Raw genomic sequence first — 24,534 nt, forward strand, 5'->3', positions numbered from 1 at the left:
AAAATAATATTTTTATACAATTATTTTCGAAATGATTACTCGAAATGTGAAATAATTTAAAAATTATTATATTGTTTATAATAACGTTGGCCAATCATAACATAATGAATTCAAACAAATTTTCTATTGGACGCAGACCCTCAATTAACAGGCGTCACACGCGTAACTACCGTATTTACGACGTAACTACCGTATGAAATTGATTCCTAATAAGTAATAAAGCTTAGAAATTCGCGAGAGTAAGGAGATGCACTTAAACCAAGATAGAGAAAACTAAAGATGACGGGCTAACGTAACCAAATGAGATAGAAGATTTTCATACAACTTCCCAGCTCAATACGGTAGTCTCATACAAATTGGCATAATGGGCCTTGTAAAACTGAGCACACGGTGAGGGATGAGATATTAGCTCTGTCCCGTTTCTTCTCTAGTAATTCTAATACGTAAATACGTACGTACTCTTTCTTGAATGAGCGAAACAAAAGATATAACAAATTCTGTAGTTTTCTCTGTCTACGCACTTAGATATAGATGAGCACTGAAATGCCTTGTTGAAATCTGGGTTTGGTGTCGAAACTTGCACGGTATTGTCACTATATTTTCTTCATTTCGTCCTGATTTTTTTTTATATACTACCAAACAGACAAATAGGCATGCGGCCCACACAGTCACTTGCCTGTGGATGCTACAACACGAGGAGAGTCACGCGTGCGTTGCCCACTTTGTGTTCTAGGTCTTTTGCCACAGTAACCTGTAATCACACGCCTCTCTCACCCTTCAAGCCGGAACACAACAATGCAAGCACTGTTGTTTGGCGACAGAAACAGTTGAGAGTGAAGTACCCATACAGACGACGTTCGTACCGTCCTAACAAATCAGAGATAGGTCTATCTGGAATACTTATTTGAGTGATAAACATAAAATATACTTAATTACATTGACATTAAACTATAAATAATACCAATGGTCAGATAGCGCATTAATATCTGTACACAATACAAATCAAAAATCATTTATTGCATATAATTTTTGTTACGCATTTTAAAAAGTATACGTCGGTTCTCATTCCGATTACAGCCTAGTATTAAATTACAGAATTCTCTTATTAACAGGCCTCTTATTAACAGAAGCGGTGGTGGTGTAATGGTTAAGACGCCCGCATGTGGATCGAAAGGTCCCAGGTTCGAATCCTACTCGTGCCACATGAGTTTGTATACAAATCTGACTCATATATAGTAGTTTTCATCGACCACCACTTGCTTCCGGCGAAGGAAAACATCGTGAGGAAACCTGCACACTAGTTGGTTCTTTGTGTGTGAAATGGAGAAGGCAATAATGCAAACCACTCCATTAATAATGCCAAGAAAGATGTTGTGTATATTTCATTCCACGTAATAACCACGACGCTCAGCCGTGAGGAATACGACTATGAAGAAGAATAGACTTGTTAGTTTTATACATACATAATGTAAATGTGTTTTCAGACGTCGCTGTAGAATAGAAGTGGAAGCTGCATCAGGGATAAAGTGTAGTCGTTGCGACGCTTACGTCATTGTGATGGTAGGGTTACGCTATAGTATAGTTGTTAGGGAGAGCGTGCACTGTACTCGTACCACTGACAGTGAATGAACGAATGAATGAAAGAATGAATTTGCAGGCAAACATGGCAGAAGTACGTCAATAAAATTATGTCTAGATTCAGCTGAACAAGCGTGCAATAACCCATTTATAGCTGATTTTTAAATTTCCATCTAGGATACTCAGTTTGAAGCGGTTGTGGTGTAATGGTAAAGACTGACTGTGAACCGAAAGATCCCAGGTTCGAATCCTACTCATGCCACATGAGTTTGTGCACTAATCTCACTCATGTGTAGTAGTTTTCATCGACCACCACTTGCTTCCGGTGAAGGAAAACATCGTGAGGGAACCTGCACACTGGCTGAGAAAGCAATTCCCAACCACTCCATTAATAGTACCAAGAAAGTCGTTATGTGTGTTTAATTTCAAGTAATGACCCTCAGCCATGAGGAATGCGACCATGACGAAGAGAAGGCTACACAGTATCCCTTCTTTACTTGAATATGAACGAATGAATGAATTTATCAACTTCCAGTAAAAGTAGAAGTAAATATATTCATGCGCATAGAAAGAAAGAAAGAAAGAAAGAAAGAAACAAGGCTGAAAATGATAAAATCACGGCTTTACACCTACAATAATACTGTAGACAATTTGAGGAGATTTTTAATGAGACTTACATATTTAAACTATAATCCCATAAAACTCCAAACTTCTATAACTCAATTAATACAGCGTTCTCCATTTACATTGCGTAATTTGCGTTTCATTCCACGTAATGACTACGACCCTCAGTCATGAGGAATACGATAATAATGAGGAGTATATTAGCTTCCAAAGAAAAAAAAATCACTATTGATTTAAAAGTTTGTTGTGTTTTTGTGTGTGAGTGTTTCACATAAAGTTTTATTACTTAGTATAAATTTTATTTAACTAATTTTAATTTCGGAATATGTAATCACAAAATACATACGTTGTATATAAAATGTACAGTGCACGCTAAGCCTTAAAGATATCACTATGAAGTTTCAACGTCTGTCAATCCAAATTGAACTTTAAGTATTAGAAGTGAGAGCTCAATTAACATGACATCGTAATTTCAGAGTGACTATGGTATGCTAAGTTTGTGTTGCTATTAACGGAGTCTATTATTTGTAATGTTGAGATTATTATTGAAAGGGTTACCATAAAATCTTCTTTCAGGTTTTGTGAGAAATACATTAATATTGTAGCGCGGCAAGGTCACGTATGTGTTGTGGCCTGTACAGTTACGTGCGAGGATGGAGCACCCATCTGTACAGTCCACAACACATCAACCTACCTAAAATGATTGCAATATGAGCTCATGGTAACCCTATTAAGTAGAGCGTTTATTGTTTTGACAATAAGCTATAGATTGAACACGATGCTTGGGTTATATTTGTGTAATAAAATATTTTCGATCGACCGCCGAAAAAGAATATGTTTTTAAGGAGTCTTTGTTGACATAATGTGATATTTTTCAATACTCTGAGTAAGAGAAAGGAAGTTGTGGCTTCTTTTAAGAAATGTTGGGATTTTGACCATTTTTGCCGTTAACTTATGAGATGAATAAAGTATTGAATAAATGTATGAAATTAAAAAGACTCTCATCGCTATGGATAAGAATATTTATAGCACCGCTTTTTATCGCAAATATTTTTATTGCAATGTGAACGAACAGCGGTTCGTTTGACTAAAAGGTTGGAAGTCGAGTGTCACTTATATTGAATCTGATAAAAAGTCGCCAACATCAGGGCTTCTCTTACGCCAATGCGAATATTGTTCGTAAAGTGTAATTAATAAAAATTAATAAAAATAATAAATATTATATATATAATAGGTGCATAAATATAACCCATCCATCCTAATCATCGCTCTTTAAAATAAGTCTTTAATGCTGAGCGTGTAAAGTTTAAAATCGCGTAGACTGTAGAAAACTGAGTTAGGGGATAGCGCGGAATTGAAAGACTTGGTCAAATACCTCGGAATAAGTGCACTTGTCTCAAACAACGATAGTGCGTATGCTTAAAATAATAAGGTTGATATTTCTGTAGCAATATATCAATTGAATCTGTAAAAAATATCCGTACTTTTAAATATAATATTACAATAACCTCGTAGTGTAAAAAATCAAGAATATTTTCTTTTGCGGATTCAGTTGGCATAGACTATAAAATATAATTTTTTAAATTTTTGGTCGTCGTATTTATTATAATCTCTTCCGTTGTGTACAAAATTTAGATTCTGTAGCACAAAAGCTGTTTTAATATAATGTAGTGTATGTAGATTTATTGACCAAAAACTGCGGCATTTATTTTTTATACGTAATTATATCTATGGGCTGGTTTCTTTTCTGTGCCATTTTATATCTATTGTTTAAAATGGGGCGTCATTCGTAAGTTTTTTAAATTGAAAAAAAAATGTTACATGGGGCTATTTGCCTTATCTAAAACTATCAGATCGGAATGTCAGTCTCTCTGAACAAAACATTTTTTTTTCATGAACGTTTGTGTATAATGCTTATTTTAAAGCATTGAATTAAAATAATATTTTTATACAATTATTTTCGAAATGATTACTCGAAATGTGAAATAATTAAAAAAATATTATATTGTTTATAATAACGTTGGCCAATCATAACATAATGAATTCAAACAAATTTTCTATTGGACGCAGACCCTCAATTAACAGACGTCACACGCGTAACTACCGTATTTACGACGTAACTACCGTATGAAATTGATTCCTAATAAGTAATAAAGCTTAGAAATTCGCGAGAGTAAGGAGATGCACTTAAACCAAGATAAAGAAAACTAAAGATGACGGGCTAACGTAACCAAATGAGATAGAAGATTTTCATACAACTTCCCAGCTCAATACGGTAGTCTCATACAAATCGGCATAATGGGCCTTGTAAAACTGAGCACACGGTGAGGGATAAGATATTAGCTATTACGTACTCTTTCTTGAATGAGCGAAACAAAAGATATAACAAATTCTGTAGTTTTCTCTGTCTACGCACTTAGATATAGATGAGCACTGAAATGCCTTGTTGAAATCTGGGTTGGGTGTCGAAACTTGCACGGTATTGTCACTATATTTTCTTCATTTCGTCCTGATTTTTTTTTATATACTACCAAACAGACAAATAGGCATGCGGCCCACACAGTCACTTGCCTGTGGATGCTACAACACGAGGAGAGTCACGCGTGCGTTGCCCACTTTGTGTTCTAGGTCTTTTGCCACAGTAACCTGTAATCACACGCCTCTCTCACCCTTCAAGCCGGAACACAACAATGCAAGCACTGTTGTTTGGCGACAGATATAGTTGAGAGTGAAGTACCCATACAGACGACGTTCGTACCGTCCTAAGAAATCAGAGATAGGTCTATCTGGAATACTTATTTGAGTGATAAACATAAAATATACTTCATTACATTGACATTAAACTATAAATAATACCAATGGTCAGATAGCGCATTAATATCTGTACACAATACAAATCAAAAATCATTTATTGCATATAATTTTTGTTACGCATTTTAAAAAGTATACGTCGGTTCTTATTCCGATTACAGCCTAGTATTAAATTACAGAATTCTCTTATTAACAGGCCTCTTATTAGCAGAAGCGGTGGTGGTGTAATGGTTAAGACGCCCGCATGTGGATCGAAAGGTCCCAGGTTCGAATCCTACTCGTGCCACATGAGTTTGTATACAAATCTGACTCATAATATAGTAGTTTTCATCGACCACCACTTGCTTCCGGCGAAGGAAAACATCGTGAGGAAACCTGCACACTGGTTGATTATTAACTTGTGTGTGAAATGGAGAAGGCAATGGCAAACCACTCCATTATTAATGCCAAGAAAGTTGTTGTGTGTGTTTAATTCCACGTAATGACCACGACCCTCAGCCATGAGGAATACGACGATGAATCTGGTCTGGATTCACAGAAACAAATTAAAATCGTGACAATATCTTGCAAATTTAGTAAACACCGACCCAGTACGTAGATATTTTTCTTATAGTGTAATTATTAATCTATACTTTTTTATTTCTTATTTATAACTAGCTATCCTATGAACGTAGCGCTAATATAAAATTAAAATCCATAATATTAACAATACAGGTTGAATTTATATAAAAATACAAGGTTTTAAATTGACGAGCGTTGCCGATTTTGCACCATCTAACATGCGATTTTAATTGTTCCCTTTAAATAGCGTATTATGGCTATAATGTATGTCATCATCAATTAATTTAAGATTTAGGTTTCTGTCGTTGGAGCACTTTGCCATCGATCGTTTTGCCTCCCTACACGACATGACAACTGCCCTTGTCTTTTATGTCATCTGTGTAAATTATAATGTATGCAAAGATGTGCAAATACGAGATATAAAAATATATATTAAACTGGTATTTGCGCATCTATATAGCATGTAACAAACCTCAATACTGCCATTTTCACATTAAATGTGTGTAATTATATTAGAACTAAAAATACATGACCTCTTAAATAAATAGTCACAATGCTTATTTCCTTATTCATAATAAAATATGAATATGTGCACTGTCCATCCCGCTAGCGATAGTGTCGTAACAAATAACAGAAATGATTACAGCCTATTAACAAATTCGGTGAAACCGGCTAACGAATCTTCATTGTTATCACTAAAATGCATTTTTAGAATAGATTTATGTCGTATTCGCGTAGAATATGTCGCAATAAGAGACCATGACACTAAGCTTTAGCTAGAATTACGTAGATTTTATTATGCTATGCGATACGAATTCAACTTTAATACTTATAATAATATCTAATTTGTAAATATAAGATTTAATTTGTCATTGTGAAAAAAAAAATTAAAAAGCATGTGTTTTGTTTATGAAATGAAATTAATCTAATTTACTTTACATTGTGTAATTTTATGATGTAATTAATTAATGGAATGATTTTAGTAAAAAATATTTAAATAGCTGTGAAGCCAACTGTAGGGTTGAGCCAAAGTTGTTCGAGTGAACAGTTTACATGACATGTTGCTCTCCTAGAATAATACCAAATGAAGTATAAAATGAAAATGATAAATATTATATTGTAATATACAAAATATTTCCTGGTTTTAGCGTAGTAAACTAGTAAACATTTGGCCTAATCGTGAATACCAGTTTGATCTTACGAGCACACGTGAAGGCAAAGTTCAGAATACAAACTTTGTAATATTAGTACAATCAACAAGATAAAATTCCAACTCATATGACTATGGTTACGCAAATAAAAAATTGTAAGAACTTATGTTATTGACTGTACCTGTAGTAGTTGCTTTCATCATAAGACTATACCACGAAAGGAGTCCGTGGCAATATAAGTAACTATCAATATGTCTTATGTCTATAAGCCACGTTTTTGTTTTCAGCGACAGTAGCGCCACATCTGCGGAACTTATTTCATGGTATGGACTCTGCATGTATCATTCACATGCGTTTGATACATTCTTGACAGATGAAGCCTATTTTAAAAAGCCTGAGAACTGTTAATGGCCTTTCACATTTGCTCATGTAATGTAGCTAGTCTTAAGAATCACAAAATATTTTATGTTTGTTAATTTTATGTTGAATACACTTATCTATACACTTACAAATTGTGTAGATGATACCAATAAATAGTCTAACAGTGCAAGATATTTGTTGACTTAAACGCGGTAAAATCTAAGCCTCTTTGGATTCAGTGGGGATTAAAAGCGAGAGAGATAAAAAATACCTCTGTGATACCAAAATCTACTTTTTACGATTTCGTTGCAGATCGCTTACTTTGTTAATTAAGACCATTGTCTAACAATGTCCGTCCTTGTACACTTTGTTTTTGGTGAAATTAATCCGAAATATAAATGTTCCTACCTTATGTTATGGATGTGCGTGGCAGGTACCCTATCGCGATTACACGTACTACAATTGAAAGTAAATGAGAAACAGGACTATTGACTACTTATAAAAATATACCACATACTCGCATCTCTTGCGGACGCTCACTCGTCTGCCTCAGCCCTGAGTATCATCACAAAAGTTTTGCGTCTCCTTTTTGTTTTATGAGCCCACACATCCGATGACGTTGGTATCGTGTCTATTTAGACATTCTAAACGCAATTATTTTACCAATATGTAGGTAAGAAAGCTGAAAAAAAATTATATAAATACATGTATGGTTTAATATATTATTATGTAACTATGACGCTTTTACTATATTTTTTATTGGAAGTGTATTTTTTTAATCACTATGTTCTTAAAAATGGCGAAAATATACGTGTTTTGGAATCAAATGAGATTATATTAATTTTCTTTTCGCTGTGTAATTGTAAGTAAAATGCCACCGGCTAGAACGATGCAATATTGTGGAACCTTTTATGTATTAAACAATTGAGATTTTAAATCTACCAGTGTTTAACTTGAATATGCCGCGCACCATTTTATTTATCTTTATAGTGTTTAAATTCCTATATTTTATAATTACTTATATTTTTTTTTGTGTGAAGAGGGGTTAATACATACGTACTCCTATGAGGATAGACAGCGACTAGGGGGATATGACACGATCCTGAAAATCACTCGCATAAAATGTATGGCGTTATTGTTTCGCTCATAGTTGGATTTTATAGATTACTGTTTTATTTTTGCAAATGTTCGAACACTATGTAAACATGTTACATTAACATAATAATAAAAAGACTTATATAACTCTTGAGGTAATATCGTTTCAAACCACGTATTATTGTGATTAAAATAATGTAATAGATCTGGCCGAAGGAATACTATGGGGCGTAAGAAATAAAACAATCATTTGTTATTGAATGGAATTTAAAATTTATTAAACCTACCTATCTAGTAATAATTATAATCTTCACATCTCTGTTACACGTTTGGATCACATGGATTTGAAAATTATGTTGTTTATAAAATACCTACTATGATATTAATATAGAAAGCTTGAATGCATATTCTGTTAAAACAAAAATAATTATTAAAAACAATTCATTTTGATCTGTACGAGCGATGCTGTCGCGTCATTGGTTTCTACTACAACATTATCTATTTCTAATTTAACAATAATAATTTGAAAGAATTTGTTGAACCTACCTACCTAAAGATAAATAAAATGAAAGAAAAAATATTAATAAAAATATAAAAAAATGTTATTATGCGTACGCGGATACCTAGAAGCTTTAAAACAAAATTGATCCTAATCAAAATAACATAATTAACGCAAACTGTAAAATGGATTACAAACATACGGGTACAATGATTCTTAAATCAGTAAAAGTAAATGATAACAACAAGAACCACACAGCGCCTATCGGGTCAAGAACGACAGATTGCATTCGATACAGACATTTTATTCGAGTGTGACAAAGGGAATCGAAATGTGAAAATTACCATCTAAATTATTAAATCCAGGAATATTTCTTTTTATAAAATATAAAATAAACACATTCCTATGTCACTTACCGAATAAAACTTAAAACTTTAACTGCTACATACCAATAAGTGTCGCATATTTCAATAAAATATATCAACAAAATTTCCAAAGGCTCTATATATAAAAATAAATATACTCTAATACGATATCTAATTTATAAATAATTAAAACACTAGCAAGCTATATAATATGCAATGGCCACACAGTACATTTTGTTTCGAGACTCGAGCGATTAAATTTTGAGACTACACACACTTAATTTTGTGACAATCAAATATAATACTTATCGCACACGTGGGTTTGCTTGTTTTTGTTATATATAAGAACCATTTCCCACACTTAGAAAAGTCTCTCTTCGATGTAGGAAAAACCTGGTACTTAGCTTCTTTTACATAATGATTACAAGTTTCCAAAGTATGCTTTTTGAGATTATTTATGAAAGCAAACAGAACACTATGCCAAAAATTAGCCTTAAGACTATAAATTATTTTTGATTCAGCTCCTAATGTTCAGAAAACAACAATGCGTAAGCAGTTTCGTTATTATAATAATGTAGTTGGGACATTAGGGCCGTTATAAAGTTCCCAATTGGCTCCAAAGATCATAAATCTAATATCACCGTTTTTTTTCAAAAACGTGTCTACGCATGTTGTTAACTCTATCGCATAAAATACATCTGTGGGGCTAGCAAGAGATTTTGAGAAAATTTAATCGACACAATTTATATGGAAAACGGACAGCGCCTCTATCGAACGTAAAACGAACTATTTAATCCGAAACGATCCATAGAAACTTTGAAATTGTCGATTTGATTATGTTCCCGGAAATATTCGTGCTAGTCGCACAGGGTGCTACAGAACTGTCACCTCTTGACTTTCCAAATAATGCAACCTACCAACACAAAATGCGCCGTGTAGACAAAGGCGGTCATCCACTGCGTCACGTATGCATTCAATGATCATGATTTTACGTTTCATTAATAAAAAAAATTATAATATAGTAACCTCTTTTCGAGTGACAACTTGAACAAGCAAGATGGCGCTAACCGATAGCGATTTTTCTTTGTGGATAAATTAATTTGGTGTTAGTGAATGTGAGACCAACATTGACGCCGTACATTGCATAATTTAATGTAAGCTACCGATAGATCTAGAACCATCGAAAGCCAGATGTTCGTTATGGCATAAAAGCCAAGTCAAGAACTATTTGCAGAAATCTAGTCTAGGTCATGTTTGGTTTATGAGATAAATACGGATTTTTACGTCTAACTTTCAGACTCCTGCGCAGGTTTATGATATGAAATATAGCTGTGCAATGTGACGTTATTCCACAAGAACACCAAAGCCAAACCGTATGAAGAGCAGGCATCACATGATGCTAAACATTTATCTTTAGTCAGAAAATGGATTAAATATGAGCAATGGACGACCAACTCGTAAATCAATCTGTGTATTGAGTAAAAGGCGGCTGTGGTCATATTGCTTATTACGATACATCGATGAGACTACACTCTTAAAAATATGTCCATTACAATTTGAAAACGCTACTTACAACTAATTTATATCATATCTTAGTTAAATTTGTTATTACTATCCTTTATTATATACCGATACAAAAAAACTTTCAAGATTTTCAAAATATATAAATAGGTATTGTTATTTTTAAAATATTTAGTATAATTGAAATAAAATTTATATAAAATGCCTTCGTATAAATGTTCTTACATAATTCCAAATGCCTAATAGCGTGATAAATGATTGTAAACATTACAGATATTGACCCAAAAGATGGTACTCGTAAAGCGAATACAAAACTAGTAATAAAAAAAGACTCTGAATTAGGGACAAGGGAAATGTGTACACGAAGTTAATTTTACTAAAGATTTTGAACAAAAAAAAAAAACATGACATTAAATACTTACGACAAATAAATTTGTAAGTCGTGTTATTGATTGGATTTGAATATACGCAAAATTTATCTAATGTTGAGAAATCGTCAAAATTAGTTACTTATTCAAGTACATATTTAGGAAACGCTACGTGTATATATTTTCCTTGTCTGACGCTAACTTCACTACTTGTGAAATGCCCACGGGCAACATTCTACTTCTATCCACAAAATTCTAATGTGGTATTTTATGTGAACGTTACTGTGATTGTCGTTAGACAGGTTAATCAACAAATGTTGCCCGTCCATCTACGCTTTTATTAATATATTGTAAAATTAAAACTAAATGCAATTTGTATAATGCACACCCACACCAAGTGAAAAAAAATAAACATCGCTACTCGGGAATGTTAACTTAAAATGCTCTAAGGCCTACGATCGCCTAGTACCGCCGTTTGCATCAATATTACGACGAAACACCGAGTATTTTTTCCGGGCTCAAAATTCCGGTTCGTCTTAAGGCTATCGCACAAGACTGTATAACGCGTGCACTTTTTTGTATGGAATCGTGGCTGGCTGCGAAGACGCGCTAGTTAAAATTACATACAAATAAAGTATATGCGTTTCGCAGGCTGTGTGCCGTATCAGGTCTTTATGTCAATTCAAAATGCCAACCGATTTCTGACTCATTTCTTATCACCACCACTATATGTGTGTATTATATTAATTGTAACTTTAAAATAGCAATATTGCCAAAATTCGCAAAATGTCAACATTTATTTTATAAAAAATGTAGGAAATCAATTGACAATCTTGATAGTTGTATGAATGAATAAATAAATAAATAAATCTAAGACGTGGTGAATTAGCGACCGGTAGACATTTTGAGAAGTTGACCTAAAGAGATGGTTTTTTTTAGTCGTATGATCATTATAACCACATCACTTCCACATAGATTCATTAAAACGTTTAAATACATACTTTCGAATTCTGTAGACACAATTTTAGCATAGAAACTATAACTCCAGCCACTACCTATAAAGCATATCGAGAGAATATATATTTCTACGAGGGAGTGATGTCGTGTAGGGTAGCTACGGACCATAGACAGCAGTTAAAAAGTCAAAACAATTCCAAAAATACAGACTTCCAAATCAGCTTACAAATTGCCCAAAACGGGGGAAAAGCACAAAAATGGGGATCCGTCACTTACGATATTCGATATATTTATATTGGTCCTTAGTGTACTCGACGCGAAAACGAAATACATATTGTGCATAGAAAACAACTGAAGGAAGTATGCCAGTCACTTTTCCCTAAGATTAAGCTTCATTAAAAAATGTAAAAAACGTAACAACAACAATATCTGATTAAATTGTGATTATATATGTTATAATCCGTTCATGCAGTTCGAATATCAATACAAAACTAAGACTACGTTATATTAATGATACAAGTCCTGCTTCCACACCGGCGCGTGAACAAACATTATGATAACATTCAAATAATCACGTTTATTGAAAGCACGACCACGCAGGAAAGACTTCATATGTTGTATAAATAGCTATACTTTAATATATCGAGAAAGCAACAAACAACTACACCACGAGCGAGTTGGCAAATCACCGGAGGTCAATGATCTCTTATCTCTCCTTCTCTTTCAAACATCCTAAGGCTGATTTACACCAATATCGGGGGAATTCTCATTCTAGCCTCATTCTGGTGGTCCACCAATGCCTGGCCACAGGCTATGGCCAGCCATTTTGAAAGGATAGAATGAGCATTCGCTCGCACGGTATACACGCACCTTTAGACATAGATTCACATTCAGGATATCGTTCAAAACACGCGCAAATGATACAGTATTTTCAATACACAATATTGGCATGTCTGTAAGTTGGAATGTACACTGCAAATATAATATTTTTTGCATATTAAAAATTATTCTGTAAATCAGAAATTACACTATTTTTAATATGCAAAGATATTCATTTCTCAAGTGTATATTTCAACACAGAGACATTTGATAAGACTGCTAATCTTTTTTAGTACCTATACAAACGGTGCAGGTCAAAATTGTCAATTGACGCGCCAACACACCCGTGTCGTAGCAGACTAATTCAATCAAACCAAATAACATCAAAAGCACAGTAATCTTGTATAAGATAAAACTTCTAAAGTTTAACCATGCACTAAATATATCTGATTTATATGAAAATATCCAATACATAGTATATAATCACGTGTATAATGTATATTTTGTGTCGATAAACAATATTGCTGCGTTGGTGTTAGGATTTATATTATTATACTTTATCGAATACTAAAAGCTATTCTTTCGAAAGTCCCATTGTTCCATTTCGTAATACTACATAGTAAATATAGCGATTGTATACAAAAGTTTCTATATCTACGTCTCTAGTAGTATGAAGTCATTAGTTCGTTAGGTTATAGGCATAGGTATTTCAACTATTTATTAATTCAAAAAAATTTGCAAAGTTATCAACTCCCATAATTTGTTAATATTGGAAATCTGTAAGTAAATTCTATCTTAGACTATAAATGACAGTGGCAGTTAATTCGAAAATTCCTATATGATGCTTTTAATTTCATCCAATATTTTACCAGAATAAGTCTTGCTCTTTACTAAAATTAAATATCCTACAATTATTATCAAGTTATATATCCCCATTAGACCCCATTTTGCCCCTATATAAAAATATCAAGGAAAAGTATGTATTTTGTTTTGGATTAATAGCCCGAAACACAGCGTGACTCGACAACTACATCTGTAGAGAGCAACTACCACACGAGACGCGGGGGCGTCGCGACGCCACGAGCTGACGCGGTACTGGAGCCCGCACTCATTACAACTTGATGATGCAAGGAATATATTTCTTTTTACCTTCTTTTGTGTTTAAAGGTTACCGTTACTGTATGTTTTGTAATACATGAGAGAGTGAAAAGGAAAGCAATATATGTATATTACTTACATAAAAAAAATCTTAGTAGTGCTGGCTCTAGTATTACCAAAATCGTCATAGCCACGTCACGGCGCGACGCGCCCCGCGCGGCACACGACACGACAACCCGATACTAAACCACATCACGAGCACGACACGCAACAACATAACGCAACGTCATCCTACTGGTGGTGCTGCACCGGCGTCTGGCAGTAGGGGCACTCGTCCGCGGAGGCGGCGCAGCCCTCGCACAGCACGTAGTGGTTGCAGGGCGCCAGCGTGACGCTGCGCGGCTGCTCCTCACACACCATGCACTTGGTGGCCGTTTCCAGGTACAGCGCCTTCTCGATGTCCTCCAGTTCGCGGCGCGCCTGCGTCTGCAGCGCCTTGAGCGCCGGCAGCGGGAGCCCGCGCAGCTCGCGGCGACCGCGGCCTGCGTCCAGCTCCCGCCGCAGCGACCCCGCCAGCCCCAGCGCGTCGTCCCGCTGCCGCTCCGCCAGCGCCGCCTTGCGCTGCGCCTCGTCCGCCTCGCGCTGCCACGCCTCGCACGCCGCGCGCGCCTGCGCGATGCGCTCGTCCCAGCGCGCGGCGGCCGCGCGCGACAGCACGAGCTCCTCGCGCAGGCGCGACAGCTCCGCGCCGAAGCCCTCGAAGGGCCCCGCCGGCGCCGCGCCGAAGCTACCGGCCTTCATCTGGGAGCCGAACAGCCGCTCGGGCTCGTTCTGAGCGTAGCGCAGGAACGGCGCCAGCGGGGAGCCGCCGGGCGGCGGGCTGAAGCCGCGCAGAGGCCGCGGCTGCGGGATCTTGACGGGCGCGGAGCCGCCCAGCAGCCCCTCGCCGTCCGCCAGGTCGCGGTCCAGCGCCGCCACGAGATTCAGGGGGTCCTCCAGGTGCAGGTCGTCGAGCGCGTTGCCGACCACCTCCTGCAGCACGGTCGCGTCGAAGGTGGAGGCGCGCTGCGACCACACCGACTGCGAGGGCGGAGGCGCCTTGCGCTCCTCCTGTTCGCCGAAGGCCGACAGCGGGAGCAGCGTGCGCGGCTGCGAGCCCGGGGCGCGGCCGCCGCTGGAGCCCCCGCTGGAGGTGGAGGCGCACTCGGAGCCCTCGCCGCTGCCGTTGGTCTGCAGCAGGTTGCTGGGCGACAGCGGCCGCACGCGCTCCAAGTTGAGCGCGTTGCCTAGCAAGCTGACACTGTTGTCGTTGCTCTTCTTGTCCGGGGGCAGCGCCGATGATAATAGATCCGCTAAATTTGTTCCACATTCTAAAGGAGCAGCTAGCTCACGAGCCGCTGATAAATCTTCGGCTGGAAAATAAATTTAGATTTTATTATTTCGGTAAAACAAAAGGTTTTAAAAATTAAAAAGCCTAGTTCCTCATCCACATTCTTGAAATTAAATTTTAGTTTTTACTAAATTCATGTTGATTATTGATATTTTATTCATCAACCAGCCAGTATTTCATATTAGATTTGCAACTAGCCAACACTTGAGACATAAAAGAGGTTTGATTGTTATAGCAGGCATGCCGCCAAAAACGTATCAAATACAATATTACAATCAAACCTAAAATTCCAACCACAACTGATTACTAAAAAACTCACGTTCTACATGTGCGAATGCACAGAACAGTCCCCTGGGGCAGTACCCTGCTTGCTGTACATCATTACATTTCGTAGACTTGTAGATCTCCGGGTGGAACTGTTGCTCAGTGCGCGTATGACAGTACCCACAAGCGTCCCCCGCCTCACAATTACTAGGCTCCCCCCACTCCTCGCCGTGCTTCACATTGGGACATGGAGTACTACGATATTTATATTTTCTTGGAGACCTACGTTTATCCTAAAAAAGAATAGCAACATTGGGATAAATTATTATTTTATATCAGAAAATATTTGAGACTTTATTAAATATATACTTGAAACAGATTTACTTAACTTACAGCTAGGTATATTATAAAAACATATAAGTTAAAAATTTTGAAGTATATAAATCTGATAAGAAGCAATAATCATTAAGTTTTAACTTACTTTACTATTGTGATATTGTGGGCAAGCATACCCTTGTCTACATAACCTAGGTGGTCTTTTACACGGCTCCGTTTTATATGATGATAATACATAGGTTGTATCTGCAACAAAAGGAAATTATGTATACTATTGCCCGCGGATCCGACCGCGGCAAAAAAGTAGCTTATTTCACTCACCACCATTACATGACATCAAAAAAATCACATCAATTTATTGCGCCGTTTTGATGTGAAACAAGGACAAACAAACAAACACAAAACAAAGAAATAAAACAGATATTAATTAGATACAATAAAAAAAACTGTACTTAAAACTTCAGTTATGTTGAATAAGAGAAACCCAAGATACCCAACAACCAAGACTATTTTAAGCCATAGTGCAAAACATAAGTCATCAACAACACAAACCTTGCCATTTGGGGTCCTCATTCATCAAATTCCTCTCCTTATCCAAAGCGTTGGGCGCCGCGCAGTCCCCGTCCGCCCCGTCCGGGTTCTCCAGCGCCTGGAGCTCCCGCACGTCCAGCACCGGGGGCCGCAGGTCCGGGGCTCCGTGCGCGAACGCACAGTGCGCCCCGTTCTTGGTACAGAGCCCCCGCGCGTCCGTATCATGCACACACATGCAAGTTTTGTAGTAGCGGAGGTGATACCGTCGCTCTGTGTCGCCCGCGGTGCGGTGGAGGTATGGGCAACTGAAATGGGAATAAACATGTTACTAAATCTGTCAAAATTTCCTTTTTGGGATAATGTTTCCACAATTGTTTATAGCTTCAAACCTATAATGGATAGTCCACCATTGGTAGTACTTTTTCTGTTTCTTCTGTATTGTGTTTTCTTATGAATCAAACAATCAATAATGATAAAAAACATTTTATCATTATTGATTATTATGTTCAACAGAACATAAAGGGTGAACAAGGGATGCAAAAGAGAGTAAATGAAGGAGCTAGGAGTGAACGTGAGTAAGACAAAAAATAGATGTGAAGAAAACAGATTGTTCCAACCCCAGAACAATGGGAAATAAGATGATGGTTATGTCTAATTTATTAAGTTGATATTCAAATTAATTTATATGCCAAGTGTACAATGGTTTTAAGTTCTCTGTGAACTTGCATTTAAGATTTCCACAGGAAAAATATATGTTTAGCCAGTGAGGAAATAATATTAACAGAAACATGAGGAAATTAAATATAATTCCTGTGTAACACTGAGGTATGATTTACCTATCAATTACAATAATTAACCAAAATGTTTTACTGCAAATAGAAGTTGTGCGGATAATTAATGTTCCATATTGAAAGATATAATCATAATCAAAACCCATATTTCATATTACATTTACTACGCTAAGTGGAATATGACTAGTGGACGAGTCAAATCAATTTAAAAATAAACATGTACATAAAACTTACATTTACGACAGAGACAGATTTTATTACGTAAAAACATACGAAACATACATTTTTATGTTTTTTATGATATAAAATCTATTTGCTATAATTTTTAAGTAATTTTATCTAGTCCAGGTCTAAATAAATGATTTTATTATGGAAGGGTCTTCATGTTGTTCATGTTGTAAAAACTAACTATAATTGGCAGCTGTACATAACTTGTTTGAAATTAAACAGTATGTTTACCTTTACTACACCTATTAAAAATATTTTGTAATAACATTCTTTAACATAGTAAACTTTGTAATTTGGTTGTAATTAGTATGTGGGTACGTACCCACACTAACTAACTTAAAACTAGATGACATACAGAAACTTCACATTGTGGGTAGTAAACAATAAAAATGTGAATCCATGATTCTTGTTGTAGCTGAATTAACAACAAGCAATATTAAGACAACTTCAATTAATGTACCACATGAAAGAGTAAACATTAGGTCATATTATAAAGAAAGCAACACAAAATGTAAATTATTAAACTAGTGGAAAAAGATATTTTATACAACTGAATCAATAATCAGTAATGGAAGGCAAAATAATAATTATTTGTCGAAAATTGATAAATTAACTGGAACACTAAGTAAACACAAAAGAACAATGGGCTACAATACTATTAAGGTGTACAGATTAGTAAGCTTCACCTAAACAAAACAACCTTCCTGTCACTATACACACCGAATTTGGTTGGATTATACTCACTTTGCTAGTAAACAAAATATTTTTCAAATAGGCATAGGAGCTAACTAGAAAGCAAATACAGGAATACTGTGCTAATGACTGTTGATTGTCCATTAAACAACTATGTTAGTTGATTAACTACAAGATAATATGTCTTGATGTTCATGCTGAATAGGTACCAAACAAAATACTCACTCGTCACCATCCTCGCATATACCAGACGTCTCATTATATTTGGTACAGTAGTTATCAGCGCTATAATTGAAAGATCCATCTCTTTTTCTAACAGGTCTTCGTCTTCTTTGATTATTAAAATGCCAATGAAAACATGTGAAAGGCCTATGTTGGGTACATTTGTGTTGTAAGAACGACGGACACTGCTCCACTCGGAATTCCTTTAGATATCTGTAACACACGAACGCGAAACTCAAAACAATGAACGCCACATAAAATATGATTACCACAGTAAACACTTTCACAAAATACAACTTTCAGGCTAAATTATTACTTGTAATGATTGGGTTTTTCTGTTTGAGCTGCCAACAAAGGTTTAGATTCCGACGGCATTTTGGAAAACTATTATTGCGCCTCTTGCGTCGCGCAGGGCACGCTCACCGACGACCAATTAAAATTCAATATACGATCACGTGACACAAAATATTTTAGAAAGGTAAAAAATGTAAATAGAGTCCGAAATAAGTTGAATTTATCGCAAAAGCACACCACATTTTAGATAAAAATGACCTTGAACTTAAAAATAAATCATGTCCCAATCAAGTCAAGCCAAATCTAAAAGTTGGACAGAAAAATACAAAAAATTGCATTGCCACCAATGACAGATCTGTCACGTATGTTTTCTGTCTGTCTCTTTTTCACAAAACTCAAACTCAAATATCTTTATTGCAGTAACTGTGTAGTACAAGGTGTGGCACATACAATACATATAGTTTCAACAGTTTACCCTTTCAGGCATGCAATATTAGCGTTATGTTACACTTATAACACATACTATATTTCTATATATGGATAAGTACGTGCAGTACTTACAAATTAAACTGTTTGAACAACTTATAAGTAAGTTACATACGATATAATTATTTATGGAATACATACCAATTTATTCTCGTAAGTTACGAGTATTATACTCATAGTATTCATCCAAATTATAAAACACATGGTCTAATAACCAAGCCTTAAGCTTCAGTTTGAATAAGTGACTATTTTGGATACATTTGATATTTACAGGTAAATGGTTAAGTACATTTATTCCAGAAATATAAGCACTTTTTTTATACACTTCATTATTTACAATGGGAATACTTATACACATCCAATACTTTGTTCATGCTGGACAGAGTAAAAAAGTAGGACGTTTTTTTTTATTAGGTATGTTTTTGTTATTGAAATTTTGTTTTGTTCACTTTCATCCCTTTCATCGCTTCATTTTGTAGATCTTGTCCAACAAAGAAAACTTTTTTAGAAACTTTTGTCGGCGTTATTACTATGTATATAAGATAAAAAACGTTAAATATGAGGGAAAATTCACAAATTAGAAATAATAAAATGTAATAAACATTAAAAATATGCAATAGGTTTAGGTTCATCTAGAATGATTTTTGATTCACAACCTACCTATTCAACAAAATTCAGAGTCAGCTGTACAAAGGCAATGGTAGGTACCTATTTTAATTATATAAATAAATCATTGTCCATGAAATATAATTTAACTAGAATTATTGAGAAAGAAGTACAAAACACTTATGTATGCCTTTCTGAAAAAACAAGTAATGAAATAAATAGTATAGTTATACTTTCGTAAAACATTATGTCGATCGATATTGAATGTGTTTTATTTTTAAAATTTATATAGAAGTTTTTATTTATTATTTATTTGATTCTAGCAACACAAAATATCCCTACGTTTCTTGCCCTTGACCAATCAAGCAACATATTGCATCAAAACGCATACTACTGCGGACCAATAGAAAGTCTCGAATTAATCACCAATAGTAGTTGTCAAAACTCAAAGTGTTTGTCCAATCAGGAACAAGTATAGTGGCGTCACTGATCGCCCGCCATTCTCTTCGACGCCATCTTGAGCATATGATCATTGTGGTTGTTGTGAACCTCTGCACAATTTTGTGTTTTTGAATTCGACAAATTACTTGAATTTCATCAAAAGGTGTGTTATTTATGGTCTATTACAAAGGTCTTACTTTAGTATAATAATTATCGGTGTAATTGATCATTGTTTAAAGTAATGGAGAAAATAAATTGGCGGGGTTTGTGTTGCAAGTTTTTATTGTTATGATGTTCTTGCGTGTTCTAGATTCTAATTGTTTTCTCTTTTTTAGCTAAAAATGGCACGTACGAAGCAGACTGCACGTAAATCAACTGGAGGTAAAGCTCCCCGTAAACAGTTGGCCACAAAGGCGGCCCGTAAATCAGCACCTAGCACTGGTGGAGTAAAGAAGCCCCATCGTTACCGTCCTGGTACCGTGGCTCTGCGAGAAATCCGTCGTTATCAGAAATCGACTGAATTGCTCATTCGTAAGCTGCCATTCCAACGGTTGGTCAGAGAAATCGCCCAAGATTTCAAAACTGATCTGCGTTTCCAGTCTGCAGCTATTGGTGCTCTGCAGGTGGGTATTTTTAAAACATGTGTTAGTTAGATACCTATTTTAAAAATTTAATTATAAAAGAGATCCTTAATAAATTTCCAATTTTTTTTCATATTAGGGAAACAATTATTGATAATATTTATTTTACTTTCTTTTCATTTGCAGGAAGCCAGTGAGGCCTACCTTGTGGGTCTCTTTGAAGACACCAACTTGTGCGCTATCCATGCTAAGCGTGTAACCATCATGCCTAAAGACATTCAGCTGGCTCGGCGAATTCGTGGAGAACGTGCTTAAGTTAGCTTTAGTGAACTTTATCATAAATTATTTGTAATTCAAATAGAAGATAATTCCATAACATTTTTTATAATGTCTCATTTAATTCATATTAACATTGTAATCGTTATTGTAAGGAGGCAGCAGAACTGATTTTTTTTATAAATGTGTTCTTTGGTAAGATTGCTATGCATTTGCATAGGATGCTGTAATTTATGTTTGTGACTTAAGTTTCTTTGATTTTATTTCTAAAACAATGCAGTGTCCCATGTAAGGACATAGTGTACTTTAGTGACTTGTGGTATGAATTATGTCTAGGTAGGATCATTGTCAGCCACATGTGTGAGAATTCTGTACGTGGGAGTATTTTCTGCACTTGAAAATGTGTATTGATAAATTGGTGTTAAATAAATATAATCTAGAATATCCATAACTTTTATTTCTCTCTTTCACCATTTTGAATAGTACCTAGTTACCAATAAATTGTATGATAATGACATTTTGGTAAATTGTACTACTATATTGATCTGGGTGGTTGTTTATGTGAAAGAAACTGGGCAACACATTCTGTTGCACTGTCCTATCTCAGCTTTGCTATGTAGGTAAGTACATATTATAATAAAACCACCAGCTTATAATGGGCTTAGAGAAACTAGTAGTTCCCAAGTTGTTCTTGTTACTACTACATTGGCTGTGTGATAGACACAGTTGTAAAATACAAAACTGCTCATGTGTGTGTACTTGAGGGAACGTCCCAATTTCACACTTGGGACGGGAATGGAGTTATTAAACGATAAAGTAAGGATTAACAAATAGTGATTAATTTATTAACAATCTACAAATAACACAACATATTGCTACTTATTCTACTATGGCCTTGGTTTCCTCTGCTTCTATTTCTTTTAGTCTCTTTTCAATATCAGCGGTAGGTTTGCCATTTTCTTTATTGAATCTGTAGGACTGTATAAGTTGCTCCTTCTCCAGTCCTTTTATTCTTTCATATAAAGTTTTATTGAATTCAAGATCTAAGTCACTTTCTTCACGAAAAACACAGAAGTATAAAAGAAATATAGTAATACTGCCAACTACAGAATATGGCTGATACCAAGGCATATTGCCAGTTTTCCTTATAACAGGTACAACAGTTTTACGTGCTGCAAGACTTGTTGAAAACTTAATTGGTGCATTTTCATTAACTTCCATCTTGCTACAGAAATTTCTGCAAAGTCTAATTGAGCGGAAGCATGTCCTGAAAACAAACATTGATGACTCACATACTATTAAATATGGATGAAGTCATTTAAAAGTTGTGAAATATGCTAGCAATATTTTCATTATTAATTACATATATGAGGCCACAGATACTGCTGTATCGGTGGTGTCTTTCTGGTTTTCATAAATATGATTCACCGAGTGAACCTACTAAAAAGAAGAACATCACTATGTGAACAAATTTATACATATAGTGAAATAAAGATAAAGTTTTGACCATAATACATAGGTACCTACCTACATGACTTATAATATTTGTTTGATGATTGAATGTTCACAATAATATTTAAATGAGCATTATTTAAGTTTTTAATCAATCGACTGAATTTTTAGTCTTTTTAATCAAGAAAGCTTTTAGTATATAATAATTTTGCTAGATATACAATTTACACAGATACATATGAATATTGGTTAAAGATTTTGTAAGCCATTTAACAACTTGGAAAAAGGACTAAAAATATTGAAATGAATATTTACCTTAATATATTAACATTTCTAGTCATTTTTTCATTAAATTATTGATATATTTGTGTTATCCTTTATATTAAAATAGATCCAAAATCCAAAAATGTTTAAATTAACTGAGTGACACTCGTCAGAGTGACAGTGGCAGACATGACCAAAGGTAGAAAAATAGATAACAGACATGGATATAACATTAATATGATATAACTTTTTTTACTTGCTTTCTTCCAACGAACTAGTATTCAATTTTGTAAATTAGAAGTCATTTCCAAGGAATATCTTAAAGCGTTTTTTATTCTATAAAAGGAAAAAAATATCACAATACAATACATAGAAATGAACAAAACTCACAGATATAAAAACATTACATTTTTTAAATCCGTGACCAAACTAGAAAATGATGTACAGATATAAATCTGTGATATAAAATAACTTACTAACAAAAATAAACTAAAAAACGTACCGAACAAATTCTTCTCCAGCATCAGGTTCAGCCAAGAGACGATCCCTCTCGGCCCGAACACTATCCCGTTTTTCCAATGCATTTTTTAGCCTCTCCTCATTGACCAACTTTGGTTCAACAAAATCTGTTTTTTTAATAATACGGGGAATATCAGTGCAAGTTGGTCGTACGAGTAAAGCCCAAACGTCACACGCATCGGACACCTTTTGGACAGTGTCGCAAAGAGACGAACGCATCTCCCAAACCTTTGAGATACCTTGATCCTGACAAACAGTGACAATTTAAAAAACTACCTACCTACCTATCCTGTGCGCTATACTATGATTAATATGTTTGTCATGTACTAGCACTTGACCGCGGGTCGTCCGCCCGTGTGAATTTCCTACGGGAACATTTTTTTTACCCTATGTTCATCTCAATACTGTTTACTACAACGTAGGTACCTTACATACATGAGAAATATTGGTTCAGTAGAAAATGTTTGAAGAGTTAGTACTTAAATAAATAAACTTATATTAAAGTCCCAAATGGTATAGAAATCTGTCCAGAAGGTTTTGTTGTGCGTCGTTGAGAACAAAGATTTACTTACATCCACAGTTTTGCATTACAATATCTAAATATATAATAGTCGATGTGAACATTTTGAATAGTTATGTAGGTGTACAACGAATTTGAAAACTTACTGATTTAATCCTTGATTTTTCGAGCTCTTTTTGAATTGCTTTCAACTGAGCAAGGAAAGCATCTCGTCGTACTCTGGCCACTTCCAGCTCTGCTTTCATTCTATGAATTTTCGTGAGTATTTCGTTTTCCTCCTTAATCAATTTTTCTGTATGTTGTAATGTATCTCGAACAGCTCGACTTAGTGAAACCAGTGTCATTTCGACTGTGGAATAATAATGAGCAGCTCAACAGGCTTTGAATGACTATTTTTGTTCATCTATGGGATGGCTAAAGGAAAGCTAGGAACCCACATGAAAATAGCAAAAAAATACGTAATTATTTTTTGTTCTCTGATGCATTTTTAACGTCTGATCAGCCCCAGCCTATTTCCGTATGGAAAGACGAAACATAGAAATAGGTATCTAGGTACCTAAGTAATTTTCTAATTACCTACTACCTAATTACTCACTTTCACGTTTTTCTTTCAATTTAGCTTCCTTTTCTTGTTCTTGTAATTTGATCATCTCAATGGTGGAACTTATAGTGTTGTCCATTTTTTATTTAAGTATTATCAAATTCAATAAAATGAGATTTCAAACTGTAATAAATTCACAAAATTTTACTCGAGAAAACAACCGTACACTAGTAGGAGATACGTTTTGGCGGGCATCAGACAGGAAGGAAACCTCTCTATTTACATACCATTG

The 24,534-nt window shown here is 35.3% G+C and overlaps 4 protein-coding genes across 5 annotated transcripts in view; 2 read left to right on the forward strand and 2 right to left on the reverse strand.

The window, feature by feature from the left end:
- The window catches only part of LOC128673516 (uncharacterized protein), a 47,754-nt gene extending 38,697 nt beyond the window's left edge, over positions 1–9,057 (forward strand). For both annotated transcript variants that reach the window (XR_008405091.1, XM_053751411.1), the window contains one exon: positions 1,485–9,057. The gene's annotated coding sequence lies outside the window, so the exon portion shown is untranslated. The remainder of the gene's footprint in view (positions 1–1,484) is intronic.
- On the reverse strand, positions 8,430–18,905 carry unk (unkempt). The gene is made up of 6 exons (XM_053751421.2): positions 18,579–18,905; positions 18,266–18,475; positions 16,350–16,633; positions 15,943–16,043; positions 15,517–15,754; positions 8,430–15,219 (listed from the first exon to the last, which is right to left on the reverse strand). The coding sequence occupies exons 1-6, from the start codon at positions 18,635–18,637 to the stop codon at positions 14,099–14,101; spliced, it is 2,013 nt and encodes a 670-aa protein (XP_053607396.1). The 5' UTR covers positions 18,638–18,905; the 3' UTR covers positions 8,430–14,098.
- A 1,199-nt stretch (positions 18,906–20,104) lies between these two features.
- Positions 20,105–21,390, forward strand: LOC128673454 (histone H3.3A). Its single transcript, XM_053751296.1, has 3 exons — positions 20,105–20,252; positions 20,425–20,712; positions 20,857–21,390. The coding sequence occupies exons 2-3, from the start codon at positions 20,431–20,433 to the stop codon at positions 20,983–20,985; spliced, it is 411 nt and encodes a 136-aa protein (XP_053607271.1). The 5' UTR covers positions 20,105–20,252; positions 20,425–20,430; the 3' UTR covers positions 20,986–21,390.
- A 1,351-nt stretch (positions 21,391–22,741) lies between these two features.
- On the reverse strand, positions 22,742–24,497 carry LOC128673452 (uncharacterized). The gene is made up of 4 exons (XM_053751294.2): positions 24,297–24,497; positions 23,848–24,050; positions 23,165–23,427; positions 22,742–22,998 (listed from the first exon to the last, which is right to left on the reverse strand). The coding sequence occupies exons 1-4, from the start codon at positions 24,379–24,381 to the stop codon at positions 22,944–22,946; spliced, it is 606 nt and encodes a 201-aa protein (XP_053607269.1). The 5' UTR covers positions 24,382–24,497; the 3' UTR covers positions 22,742–22,943.
- Positions 24,498–24,534: the final 37 nt, after the last annotated feature.

Source organism: Plodia interpunctella, chromosome 11 (genome assembly GCF_027563975.2).
Source record: "Plodia interpunctella isolate USDA-ARS_2022_Savannah chromosome 11, ilPloInte3.2, whole genome shotgun sequence".
NCBI classification, from domain to species: domain Eukaryota; kingdom Metazoa; phylum Arthropoda; class Insecta; order Lepidoptera; family Pyralidae; genus Plodia; species Plodia interpunctella.